The sequence below is a fragment of the Psammomys obesus genome, unplaced genomic scaffold (assembly GCF_907164565.1).
Source record: "Psammomys obesus unplaced genomic scaffold, mPsaObe1.curated_primary_1811, whole genome shotgun sequence".
NCBI classification, from domain to species: domain Eukaryota; kingdom Metazoa; phylum Chordata; class Mammalia; order Rodentia; family Muridae; genus Psammomys; species Psammomys obesus.
In genome coordinates, this window is record NW_026596073.1 from 26,338,316 (window position 1) to 26,351,522 (window position 13,207).

Below are 13,207 nucleotides of genomic sequence, written 5' to 3' on the forward strand. Positions count from 1 at the left end.
ATTATATTATATTATATTATATTATATTATATTATATTATATTATATTATATTATATTATTAATATAAATAACACACACAAATATATATTAACCCAAGTTTATAGGGACCGAGCATAGATTTCCTCCTGTGAGGTAGTGGTTGGTTACCTGTGTAAGAGTAATAACCCTTCTGATGTTCTTGCTTTGAGCACAGCATGGCATTGGTGTCTGAAGCCTTTTGACAGATGTGTTTTGTGTAGTATATGCTGTCAAATCAGCCTCAGGACATTAATAAATGGGGCTAGGGGTGTGGGAGGCAGATAAGAGCTGTTCGTGTTCTCTGAGCTTAACCGAAGCATGTGAAATCTCGTAGTCTCCACACTTAGGTGACTCACAGAGAGCCCTACGTATATCATAGTCTTTCTGAAGCTCGTTTCAGCTTTGCTTCAGAGCTGGACCAGCCCTGGGGTGTGTGTGGAGGCTCCTCGTGTTGTTAGGATTTTATAGACGATGAGGAGGAGAATGGTGGTCACCTGTGGTGGCTCCAGGCTCTAGAGTAGTTCCAGATCTGACCTTAGGTTCCTGAAGACCTCTTTCTGTTGAATCTGCTTAACTGTCCAGGAGGTAACTCACCCAGAGTTACAGACTTGGTAAATGCCAGAGCAGGCTTTTTTCCTTCACTCTATTTATTCAGGCCAGACACCATTTGAAGTAGCAGTAAGTGCATATGTTTTGTATAGAAAAGAAATAGGTAATATCTTGTGTGTCTGTCCACAAAAGCATGGCATTCATACTCTGTTCCTTAAAACTGCTATGTGCATTATATGTTAATAATAGAGCACCTGGGGTGGAGCAACTCATTTGAAACTCCCGCTTTCACAGTTTCCTTCCCTCCTTTCCAATTTTTGTGCATGGGATTAGTACAAAGCTGCCTTTGCCTTGAGGGTCCCATGGTATTTATTTTTATCGTTAAACAGAGTAAACCTTTCTACACCTCTGCTGTAGTATTGAACTGACCATCTTTCTCAGTGAACATTTTGGTTCTGATTTTGTTATAGATGGTGGAGCTTCAATCTTGTTTTTCTTTTTCGAGACAGGGTTTCTCTGTGTAGCCCTGGCTGTCCTGGACTTGTTTTGTAGACCAGGCTGGCTTTGAACCCACATCAATCTACCTGCCTCCCTGAGTGCCGGGGTTAAAGGCATGTGTCACTGAGCCTAGTTTAGCCTCAGTCTTTTATGATACATCCAAATGTCTTTTTTTTTTTTTTTGCTTGAATCTTTCCCTTTATGTAAGTTTCTTGAGTTGTTTAACTATTAGACTCTCCTTTGAAACTCTCTTTTGTTAAGTAGTTTGTAACATTGGGAGTCTTTATTTTGGTGTTATGTTTGGCTTACATTTTTGATGTATCCTATTTTTTAACTTAAAATGGTCCTGCTTTTGGGAGGGAAAAGCCGAGCTGCACATGGAAGTGGGCCAGCGTATCGTTATAGGTGGTGATAGAATTTAGATCCTTGGTTCTCAGGTGCCCGCTGAAGTGCAGCCCAGCAACTTTCTGTTTGCAAAGTCCATGTGTCCGTGTGACTTTGCATGTGAGTGCAACACCACGTGACTGTTTTCATCACCATAGTCCCGAACATGTAAATACACAAACATGACCTGGGACGCTGGCACCCCGGGGGGGGGGGGGAGGGCAAGGCTGCAGTGTCCATGGAAATATTATGTCCGGACATTTCCCACAGATGAGCCAAGCACAGAGGGTACCTGACTGGGTGTTCTGGAGAGACGTGTTTTACTTATGAAGAACTTTCCAGGCCCTAGTACAACAGGACTGCTCAAATGATGGGTTCCCTCTAGCCTGCAAGAGTCCAGCCACTGTTGGACATGGGGAGGGCGGGGGGGGGGGGGAGGGGCAGTAAAGGAGAAGGGGTGGGTTTCTAAGCAGCAGCTCCTGTTTATTGGAGACCTACCTTGTGCTGGGTCTCTTCTCTACCACATCTCATTTCTCTCCTACGTGAGGGGAGTGCTACCTTCTCCATGCTGGACATGATGGAAGCACATGGGTTAGAGTTTGTGACTTGCTTAAGGTGTATTAAATGTGAGGGCATTAAAGTATTGAAGCCAGCTTTACCCACGCTCGAATTCATGTGCTTTTGGGTGGGGGAAATGGCACAGTAAGTAGAGTGCTTGTAACCCAGATCCCCCAAATAGGTGTGCATACTTGTAATCCCAGCACCAAGAAGGCCAAGACAGGCAGGTTTCTAGGGCTCACTGGCTAACCAGCCTCACTGAACTCCTGGCTTCTGAGGAATGATACCTGAATTTGACCTTTGACCTTACACACACACTTCTTTTGTTTTGTTGATGAATTCAGTTTATAGCATGTATGCCCACCCTGTAAGGTTTTATGATGCAACTCAGTCATTGATAAACAAATATGCACCTCTCAGGAAAGGTGGCAGGGTCTGTTTCTCCTGGTGTGGGGTGGGAGGATGGCCAATCCTGTCAGGGTAGGATCCTGGCCTTTGTGTTTTAACCCTGTGGATTCTCTGTGAGGGTTGCCTCAGCATGGGCCACGCTTTTCCTCACTTCTTTGTTTTTATTCTCTCCTCAGATCTAGATATGGATGACGATTTAAATAGTGACGATTATGAATACGAAGACGAAGCCAAACTTGTTATATTCCCAGACCACTATGAAATAGCCCTTCCAAACATTGAGGAGTTACCAGCTCTGGTTAGTGAGTGTGCATGTGGCTGCATTTCTAGTGTGTGTGTGTGTGTGGTATGTGTGGGTGGGTAGGGAAGGCCGGTCCAGAGGAAGAAGAGGATAAAATGGAGCAAAAGCTGGGTGTGGTGACACATGCTTATGATCCTAGCACTAAGGATGATGAGGTGGGAGGCTCATGAGATTGAGTCTAGCCTGGGCTAAATAGTGAGTTCAAGGCCACCCTGGCCACATAGTGAGACTTGTATCTAAAACCAAGCCAACAAAATAAAACAAAATAAAATAAAATGAAATAAAGAAAGATAGAGAGAGACAAAGTGTGAAGAGGAGTATCTGTCTCCTCTGAGCTCTCCCAGAGTGGCCCTTCTGTATTGCTGCCCACCTCCTCTCTGCCACCTCTGTTTGGCTTCCATCACCCATGAGTCTGGGCTCCTCTGGCTGTGCTGGCTCCTACGTCTGGGCCAGTCTGTTGCTGGGACTGTCAAAGCGGGGATTGTCAGAGTGTGCAAGTCTCCCAGGTGCTGGGACAGCTGGACAGGAGTGTGTTTTGGTTGGAGGATGACAGGGTGTTTGTAAGGTTTTCGTGCTGCTCTCCCATGTAAGATTTTGTATGAGACACTGGCTGAGTTTGCCCTCTGGAGCAGCTGCAGTGGGTCATAAAAGATCCAGCTGCCCTCGTCGTGTCCTGGGGCGCACCAGGGAGGCAACCATGCACCCCACCTTCGCTTCGCTGAGAACCAGGATGGTGTCGTCCTCATATTTCTGGTAGTGAGCTCTGTTTCCTATAGCCTGGTCCCAGATGGCAGTGGGGGCAAGGTGGGTTGACTTTCGACATGCCAGTTTGTTTATTTATTGATTTTTCCTCTTTAAACTTCACCAGAACCAAAGCCAGGCCTGTGGGTCCCAGAACCTTCTGACACAGGCCCAGACCAGTGAGAATCATCTGCTCAGTCACTTCTGTTTGCGCTTAGAGTTTCCATGTTCGGAGGGACTAGGTTTATAAATACCCTATTTTCTTCTGATTTATCTGATAGCTAAATTAAAGAACACGGAAATAAGAGTGCTGTGCGTCTGTGCACAGCAGCCCTCCCACTAAGTGTAAAGCATCCTTTTCCATACGAGGTGTTCAGTGAGGCTTGTGGGAATGAATTGCTGTTGCTTCCTCAGACCTCCCATGTTGACTCGTGGCTGTTACCAGGAATAAAATACATTAGTGGGTAGAATGGTCTTCCTCCAGCCGAAGCTTAGCCTGAAGTGTGCTAATGCTCGTGTGTCTCTAATGCTGAGAGCGCTTTTATGTTATGTGCATTAGTGGTTTACCTGCATGTATGTGTGAGGGTGTCAGATCTCCCGGAACTGACCAATGGCTGTGAGCTGTCATAGGGGTGCTGGGAATTGAACTGGGGTCCTTTAGAAGAGCAGCCAGTGCTCTTAACCGCTGAGCCATCTCTCTGGCCTCAATGCTGAGAATTGTTATTGCTCCAGTTCAGTATAATTCTGGTTTTGCTGTGGACAGGAAGTAAAGAAGCATATTGTGAATAAATGTCATGAGAATTTTTCATTCATTCACCTTTTCATGTGAAGGTTTGTAGGTGAGAAAAGTAAGTAGTAAGGAAAAGCCTCAAACTAGGCACAGTGAGTCATGCTTGTAATCCTGCACGGGAGGGCTGAAGCAGAGGAATTGCTAGGAGTTCACTGCTGCATAAGATCCTGTCTCAAACAAAATCAAATCAAAACAAAACAAAAGAAAAAACCCAAAATTCAAAAAACAGAACCATCTCTATACACTATTGTTAAAAGATTCCTTTATTCAGAATATAAGTTGAATGATGTAAGGAAATGCCCATGAAATCCAAAATTAGGAAGATATATCATAATTTTTAATAGTGGTCTTTAGGAATACTTTAAAGCAAAAACTTGAATAAAATTTCATTTTAAGACAGTGGAAAGCAAGTGAACTCCGAAGGTGGGTTGAGCTGGTAGAGGGAAACCTGGGTTTGTCCCTGATGCCAGCCCTGGTTTTAGCTACACAAAGGAGTCTAGTTACTTCACTTTCTTTTTATGCTTCTGCTATGTTTTTAGTGTCTGAGGATTCTCTTTTAAATAAAAAGAAAATGCTTGGTCTAAACAAAATATTCGGTAGATGATTCTTCATTCGTATCTCGGGTATGGCAGCACAGAACACTTTCATTTAGCTACCCTGTGAGATCTCCCAGAGGGACGGTCCACCCCTGAGTGAAGGGGCTTGCAGCGGCCTTCTGCCAGAGGAGCTCCGTTGGCAACTGCCTGTGTGAGTGGAGCAAGCTGCCCTGTGCTTACTGATTGCCACAGCTGACTCCATCACGGCTGATTGCAGGCCAGCAGTGAGACACTTGGGAAGAAACACTGCAGTTTGGAATTTGCAACATTCGGCTAACACATTCCTAGTAAAAATACTAGGAGTACAGAGGTGACTGTAAGATACGGTAAAGTAGTGAGGAAGGAACAGTTTGACTATGTGGCCTTATTAAGGCTAATTAAGGTTAAGTAATTTAATCTTAATGATCATGTTTAGCAGGTGTCTAGCAAAACTTTTTAATATGTCCTTTCTTTTTTAAAAATTTACTTTATACACACACACACACACACATAAGCTTAGGGTGGGGTGTGGTTCAGTGGCATAGTACCGGTTATACTGTGGAATGGTCTTTTGTTTTGTTCTGCTCTGAGACAGGGTCTTGTTATATAGCCTAGGCTGCCCCTCCATCTTCTGGTCCTCATGAATCCCGAGTTGTATGCTGGGATTCTTTTCAACATCTTTACGGTGAAAACTGCACTGTGTATAAGTATCCGGACTTCCCAGACAGCGGGGAAATCATGCCATGTGGCATGGTGGAAGGCTGTGCTGAGGACGGGGTTGCTGGGGTGAAGTGCTGAGGCTTCGGGGTCCAGGCACGGGATCTGCCAGGGGGTGGAAGCTATGTTGTGACCATTGACAGGACAGCTGTAGGTTATATAGCATGAGTAAGGGCGTCCATTTTGAAAGGTCTAATATCCATACGTGCTTATGCTGATAAGCTTTCTGAGGCCCCAAAGAAATGTGATTGGCTCTTTGCATTCAGCATACATTTTCTGGATTTATTCACATTGCGTTGTATATTGGAATCCCATTTCTTCTTATTGCCAAATAAAATTCTATTGTGTGAACCTATTACATTTGGTTTTTTTCATTCTATTTATCATCGATAGGCATTTGATCTGCTTTTGTTCTGTAGCTAAAATGCTATTACAAATATGTGTTAATCCATCCTCTTATAATTGTGTTTTTTAATGCCTGTTGGATATATCCCTAGCTGTAGATCTGCTGGGTCCTGCAGCAGTTGTTTAAGCATTTGGAGAGCGGCTGGACCGTTTTGAAAATGGCTGCACCGTTACTTTTTAGCAGACTCTTGAGTTTTACAGGCAGCTGGAGAATAGCTCGCAGCGTTAGGCACAGGTGTGGAGAGAAAGCAGAACACCTGTCTTCCTGTTCTGCTGAGCAGAGGGCATCAAGCAGGACATGGAACATGCCTGAGAGTGGAACCACCTAGCTCAGGGACATCCAGGCTTGTCCTTTGACAGTGTCCCAAGTGTCCTCTGCATTAGACTGAGAAGTGGAGCTGTGCTGTGTACATTCCACTCAGGTGCCCTTGACCCCGTGCTGTGTGAATTGAGGACCTCGGATACCTTGGTGCATCAGGAGGAAACACAGCCCTCAGCCAGATCCTAGGCTCTCCTCTTCCTAACTTCCTCCCTCACCCTTTTCACCCCACTTGCTAAGTGGTAGGGATTATTCTGTGTAAACGCTAACCCGGAGCAGATGAATGAATCTGCCTCCTTGTTCTCATGCCGTCATCGGTACCGCACGCTCTGGGCCAAATCTAGCCCGGTCGAGGGGAGCAGGCCCCACTATGGCGTAACTGAGTGTGTCCTCAGCGAGGCTGCACGTATGAATAAGCGACGCTCGCTTCTAGAAGCTGAGTTTTCAGTGTTCCGCCTGGCTTTGCCTCACAGGTGACCATTGCCTGCGACGCAGTGCTCAGCTCCAAGTCCCCGTACAGGAAGCAGGATCCAGACACGTGGGAAAACGAACTGCCAGTATCGAAGTACGCCAACAACCTCGTCCAACTGGACAACGGGGTCAGGATTCCTCCCAGGTGAGAGTCTGCTAGCAGGATGGAAGTCTACCCTCAAACTAGTGAAAGCAACATCTGACCTTTCTCCAAATTAGCAGTTTTATATTTTCTTAACCGATGCCTTTTATTACAGACCCAACAAAAACTGGAAATTGTTACTATAAATAAGCCAGATTCTGAAAGGCAAAATCCCTCATGTTTTCTCTCCTGTGAGGACTTAGATTTAAAGCTACGTAAGTGTGTGCACACACACATTTGCACATGTGTATTTGTGCATGTACAGATCATGAAACTTGAAAGGGAATCATGGCTGCAGGAAGAGATCTTTAGTGATGGAGTAAAACAGGGCAGTGGAACACACATGATATGAAAGCAGGGGGAGAGAGGAAGGGGGCCCGAGGGAAGGCAGTGTGGAGGAAGAGTTTTCAGAACGAACTAAATCCACATGCATGGCATCTCACAATGAGACCCACCATTTTGTATGTGAACTTTAAAATATTATTTTACAAAGGAAAGAAAACAAAAACCAAAGAGATAAAATTTTCTCTCTGAACATTTCTTGGGCCTTTGCAGTAGGTGCTGAATGCTTAATAAGGAGACCAGTGTGTCTTGGCTTGTGGTTTTGGAGGCGTAAGTCACAGTTAGTTGGCCCCGTTGCTTTTAGGCAGTGGCGTGGGGTTCCTGTGTTGGTACATGCTGTTTAGTGCATGGTGTGTTGAAAGGAGAGAGGAGAGGGAGGCCCTGAGCTCTAACATTTCTCCGTGGGGACTGGAGAGGTGGCTCAGTGGTTAAGAGTACTTGCTGCTCTTGCAGGGGACCTGGGTTTGGTTGGTAGCACCCATATGACAGCTTAAAACTGTTTGTAACTCCGGTTCTGGGCGGAGGCGGGGGAGAGTCCCAGTGACACCAAGCACATACATGGTGCACTTTGATACGTTCAGGCAAAACACTCACACACATAAAAGTAAATAAAGTGTAAAAATAAGAGTACGCTCAATGAACACAAAACTATCTTCAGCTATACCTCTTTTTAAAAATTTTTATCAAAGTATATTTATCTTGCATAATAATAGGTTTCATGTTTGATTGCTGTTTTAGTCAGTTTCTATTTCTGTGATAAAACACCATGACCAAAAGCAACTGTGGAGGAAAGGATTAATTTCATCTAATGCTTCCAGCTACCAGTCCATTGCTGAGGGAAGTCAGAGTAGGAACTGAAGCAGGGCAGAAACCTGGAGGCAGGAACTGAAGCAGAGGCCATGGAGAAATGTCACGTACTGGCTTGCTCCTCATGTCTTCTCAGCCCATTTTCTTACACACCCCATGACCACCTGCCCAGGGGTTCCACCACCCACAGTGAGGAGTTAGGCCCTCCCACATCAAACATGAAGGAAATGCATTACATGTTTTCCCACAGGCCAGTCTTACGGTGGCATTTTCTCAGTTGACATCCCCTCTTCCAAAATAACGATAACTTGTGTCAGTTGACATCAAAACTAGCCAGCAATATATATGATATTTTCATATATATATGTATATGTAATTGTTTTGCTCACATTTCCCTCCTGTTACCCCCTCTCATCCCTTTCTTCTTTGAAACTAGTCTCTTCTACTTTACTGCCTTTCTCTTTTGGGGTTCCTTGAGTTCAATTAGGGCTCTTCAGAGGAGCGTAGGCGCAATGGCACCTTACCAATGACAATACCATTGAAGAAAATGTTTAATTGCCTGTAAGTTCTCAGGGAAGGGCAGGCCCCATGAGCGCCTGCCTATTTTATGATGGAATGGGCCCCATCTTGTAGTCACAGCTGCTAGGAACTAAAGAGTGCAGTTGCTGTGTCATCCCCACAAGACGGTGTTCCACAACACTCCACCTCTCACGTTCTTCCTGCAGTATTCCGAATAGCTGAGCATTCTGCAGCCTCCTCTTCCCAGCATGTTGATTAGCTATTAGGCTTCACAGCCCCTTGCTGCCCACTGCAAAGAAACCTCTTTGACCAAAGCTGATTGTACCGATAATTTATACCCTCAGATGTAAATACTTAGACAACCATTTTCCAGGGACATTATGTCCTTATAATAGCTTCCAAAGTTTGTTGGCTTCATAATGACACACTGAAGACCATGCTTTTGACAGACAGGCCTTCCTGGGACATGCAGTGTAGTTTTTATCCACATCAGCCTCTACCATTGTATGAGTAACCCTTTGGAAATGTCTTCCACACAGGTTCATCCATGTTTGTACCCTGTTCAGGAGCCAGTGTCCTGCAAGTGGGAGTTTGGAGGACATGGCTTCTCTTTTGCCCTTCGTGTCATGTGACAGGTTTTTAAAGAGCCACAGTGGAGGTGCTGACAGTCTCTGACCCAGTTTAGAAGGCAGGCAGGGCACTGGGATGGTTTTGTGCTCTGGATGGAGAGCAGTAATATCCCCGGGGAAGAGCTGCCAGTAAGACACTGTTCACCTTTCACGTGTCAATGACTTCTCCATGTACTGGCCCTTCTGACTGTTCTCTGATGACTTCCTAGTGGCTGGAAGTGTGCCCGGTGTGACCTGCGGGAGAACCTCTGGCTGAATCTGACTGACGGCTCTATTCTGTGTGGGAAGTGGTTTTTTGACAGCTCGGGGGGCAATGGCCATGCACTGGAACATCACAGAGACACAGGCTACCCCCTAGCTGTGAAGCTGGGCACCATCACACCTGATGGGGCAGGTGAGTGTGGCTCTGCAGGACTGGCATCTCATGAGTGTCTCAGTGCAGGTCTGAGATCTGGGCTTTGCCTCTTATTAATTGCTGTGTGAGTACTTGAGAGTTCTCATTGGGGACATTGACCCTGCATCTCTGGTGGTTCTCCATGAGCATAAACCATTTAGCCCAGTGGCTTTCATTTTAAGACGTGAGTGAAAATTGTCTTCTCATGGCTGAGGGGACCCAAGCAGGAAGTAGGATTTAGGAATTGATGTACGTATTGAATCCTCTATTAAAATGGCAGGAGGCAACCCTAGAATTGATTATAGACATTATTAGAACCACTTAGGGGATGAATGATATAGCACAGGAAATTGGGGGCTGGAGAGATATCTGGTTCAGTGGTAAAGATGCCTGCTGCCGTGCCTGACAACTTGATTACCCAACAGTTTGATTCCCAGGACCCACATCACATGGTGGAAAGAGAGACAGCTCCTACAGTAGTCCTTTGATCTCCGTATGTGTGCTGTGGCATGAAAGAGTGTACCTGCCAATGTGTGTGGGTGTGTCTGTGTGTGCATACACAAAGGTAAGTAAGTAAGTAAATAAATAAATAAATAAATAGGTAGGTAGGCAAAAATGTGAAAAGAAAACATTTAAAAACTGCACTTGTGACAAGCTCCAGTGATGACGTGTCTCCGCTCTTCAGAAGGGTCACATTGCTGCCTGGACGGCCAGCTGTTTTTCTTTCTCTGCTCGCAGGCCACATCTACACATGTCATTCATTCCTCCCACCACTTTGTGATGGGAAAGGGAAATAATTCCACACCAAGATGCCAAATTTAAACGCTGAGCAGTGGCCACGAGGACCCATCATCTTGTCATTGCGGAGACAGTTTTTAAACTCGCATCTAGAAGAGCACCCAGGCCTGGTACCTCCATCTTTTCAGCTTTCTTTGCATGTGTTTCTTCTCTACTCTAAGCTGTGATGAGGTCTGTAGAAGAATAATGACACCTGTCTTTTCTCTTTCCTCTTTGTGACTGTCTGTGATGGAGTTCTCTTGCCTCAGAGTTCACTGACCAAAGCCTTCCTATTCAAGGGTTAGGTTTTCAAGTCTGACCATTGCTTTCCTGTCAGCTGGCTGCATTTCCCATTCATTTTATGGTTGAGGGCTAGTCGTTAGGGCATGTTAGGCTTCTTTTATTTTAAATCTGAAGAATTCTCCTGCTTCCAGAGTTCATGGAGTCAGCGTTGTTGTTGTTATTCTTGGTTTTTTGAGACAGTCTCTCTGTGTATTTGGATGGCCCTGAGCTCGCTATGTAGTTTAGGCTGGCCGCAGGTTTGTTCTCCTTCCCCAACTTCTCATCAGGGAATTATTGAACTCATTAAAGAAAAGTGGTTGCAAAGGTATGAGGCGCAGGTACGAAACCTTTTTCATCCAAGTGAAAGACTGTATATAAACCAGCCTCATTCTGAGTGTTCTTGGACTTTAAAGAGAAATTCAGGCTCTGCTTCGGGAGTCAACACTGCAACTTAGAGGTGATGGTTAACACTGACTGACGGGCAGTGAATAAAGGGATGGAGAGGGGGACACAAAAAGCCTTCTCTGTGTCCCTTAGGGGGTTGCAGAAAGTTTTGCATTGCCGGAAGATGTGGTGGTTTGAATGAGAAAAGTCTCCCACAGGCTCATGTGAACACTTGGTCCTCTGTTACAGGCACTGTTTGGGGAGGGTGTGGAGCTTTTGGAACATGAAGCCTTGCTGGAGGATGTATGTCACTGGAGGTGGGCTTTGAACGTTTATCCAGCCAGTTCACTCCTTTAGCTTCCTCATGAGGTCCAGATGTGACCTCTGGCTTTCCTGCTCTGCACATCTGTTGCCATGCCTCCCCACCTTTATAGATTAGCCCTCTGGAACCATGAGTCCAAAAACCTCTTCTCTCTATAAGTTGCCTTGGTCATGATTTTTTTTTATCATTACAAAAGAACAATTAGTACACAAGAGGAAGAGAACATTACAGACTTTCCTATGTTCTGTGCCATCTCAGTCAGTGTTTTATAGAACCATGCCTATAAGTTAGGGTTATTATTGCTGTGATGAAACACCATGACCAAAAGCAAGTTGGGGAGGAAAGGGTTTTTATTTGTCTTGCACTTCCAAATCATTGTTCATCTTTGAAGGAAGCCAGGACAGGAACTCAAGCAGGGCAGGAATCTTGAGGCAGGAGCTGATGCAGAGGCTGTGGAGCAGTGCTGCTTACCGGCTTGCTCCTTATTCCTTGCTCAGCCTGCTTTTTTATAGGACCCAGGAGTGCCACCAGCCAGGAGTAGCAACGCCTACAATAGTCTGGGCCCTCCCCCATCAATAACTAGTTAAGAAAATGCCTTGTAGCTGGGTCTTCTGGAGGCATTTTCTCAATGGAAGTTCCTTCCTCTCTGATGACTCTAGCTTATGTCAAGTTGGCATAAAACTAGTCAGCACAAACCAACAGATAAGAAACCCAGTTATCAGAGCACCCTGACTGTCATGGTTTCTTTTGTCAACTTGACAGGACCTCAAATCACCTATGACATGTTCATGAGGGTTTTCTAGCTTGGGTTTATTGAATTGACCCTGAATGCGACCACCTGTGGGTCCCAAACCACATAAAAAGGAGAAAAAGAGCTGAGTACAAGCATCCATCCCTGTCTGCTTTCTGATTGGCTGCCGTGTGACCTGCTGCCCATGTGGCACTCCTGACACCATGACTCCCTCACTGTAATGGAATCAGACCTTTGAGCTGTGAGTTAAAATAAACCCTTTCTTCCTTAAGTCACCTTTGCTGGGTATTTTGTCACAATTTGACAAAAGAGACAATACAGCAACAACACTTGACCAATCTGCAAATGTGGATTATTTACAATTCTAATAGTGAAGTCAGGTAACCCTTCCCTCCTCTTCGGATTCCATATAAAATCTTGGGCATATAAGGCACAAATATTTTTGCTAACCAGCTGGCTTAGTATTTAAATCATTAGCTTGTATTTCAGTGGGTCTGTCATGACAACGCAGATTAATTCTTTTTTCTGTGTACATTTTTAATTTATTTAGCATGTGTGTTCATGTGTGCAGATGCACTGTGTATACATGTTGTGCTGAGGACAGAGGTCACCCTTGGGTACGGCTCTTTAGGAGCCATCTCTCTGTTTTGAGACATGGTCTCTCCTTGGCCTTGAGCTTGCTGACTGGGCCGGGCTGCTGGCCACCAAATTCCAGCACTCTGCCTAATTCTGCCTCTCCACCTCGGGGATTATGACTGCATGCCACTGTGCTTGGCTTTTTATTAGCATGCATTTGAGGCTCAAACTCAGATGCTAGTTGGAAGTCACTCTCCTGACCAAGCCTAAGTCCTTCCGCCCTAAGTTTCCCTTTTAAAGTTGTCACCATTTTAGTCACACTAGACTTTTAACTGGAGTCACATCATTTGTTAGACACTAGAGGTGTGTGAGGGCACCCCTTCCAACAAATCCTGGGTGATTTTGGGTATTATTAAAAACCTTTGCTGATCTGCCATCTTACTTGACTTTGCTTTTTTTTTTTTTTTTTACTGAGGTCAAACAGTATTTTATCTATCTATCTATCTATCTATCTATCTATCTATCTATCTATCTATCTATCTATCTA

General features: G+C 45.0%; 1 protein-coding gene across 2 annotated transcripts in view; it reads left to right on the forward strand.

Annotated features, from left to right (window-relative positions):
• The window catches only part of Usp13 (ubiquitin specific peptidase 13), a 94,401-nt gene that overhangs the window by 29,742 nt on the left and 51,452 nt on the right, over positions 1 to 13,207 (forward strand). For both annotated transcript variants that reach the window (XM_055626119.1, XM_055626120.1), the window contains 3 exons: positions 2,593 to 2,714; positions 6,738 to 6,880; positions 9,384 to 9,568. In XM_055626119.1, the coding sequence (XP_055482094.1) occupies positions 2,593 to 2,714; positions 6,738 to 6,880; positions 9,384 to 9,568 (450 nt within the window). The remainder of the gene's footprint in view (positions 1 to 2,592; positions 2,715 to 6,737; positions 6,881 to 9,383; positions 9,569 to 13,207) is intronic.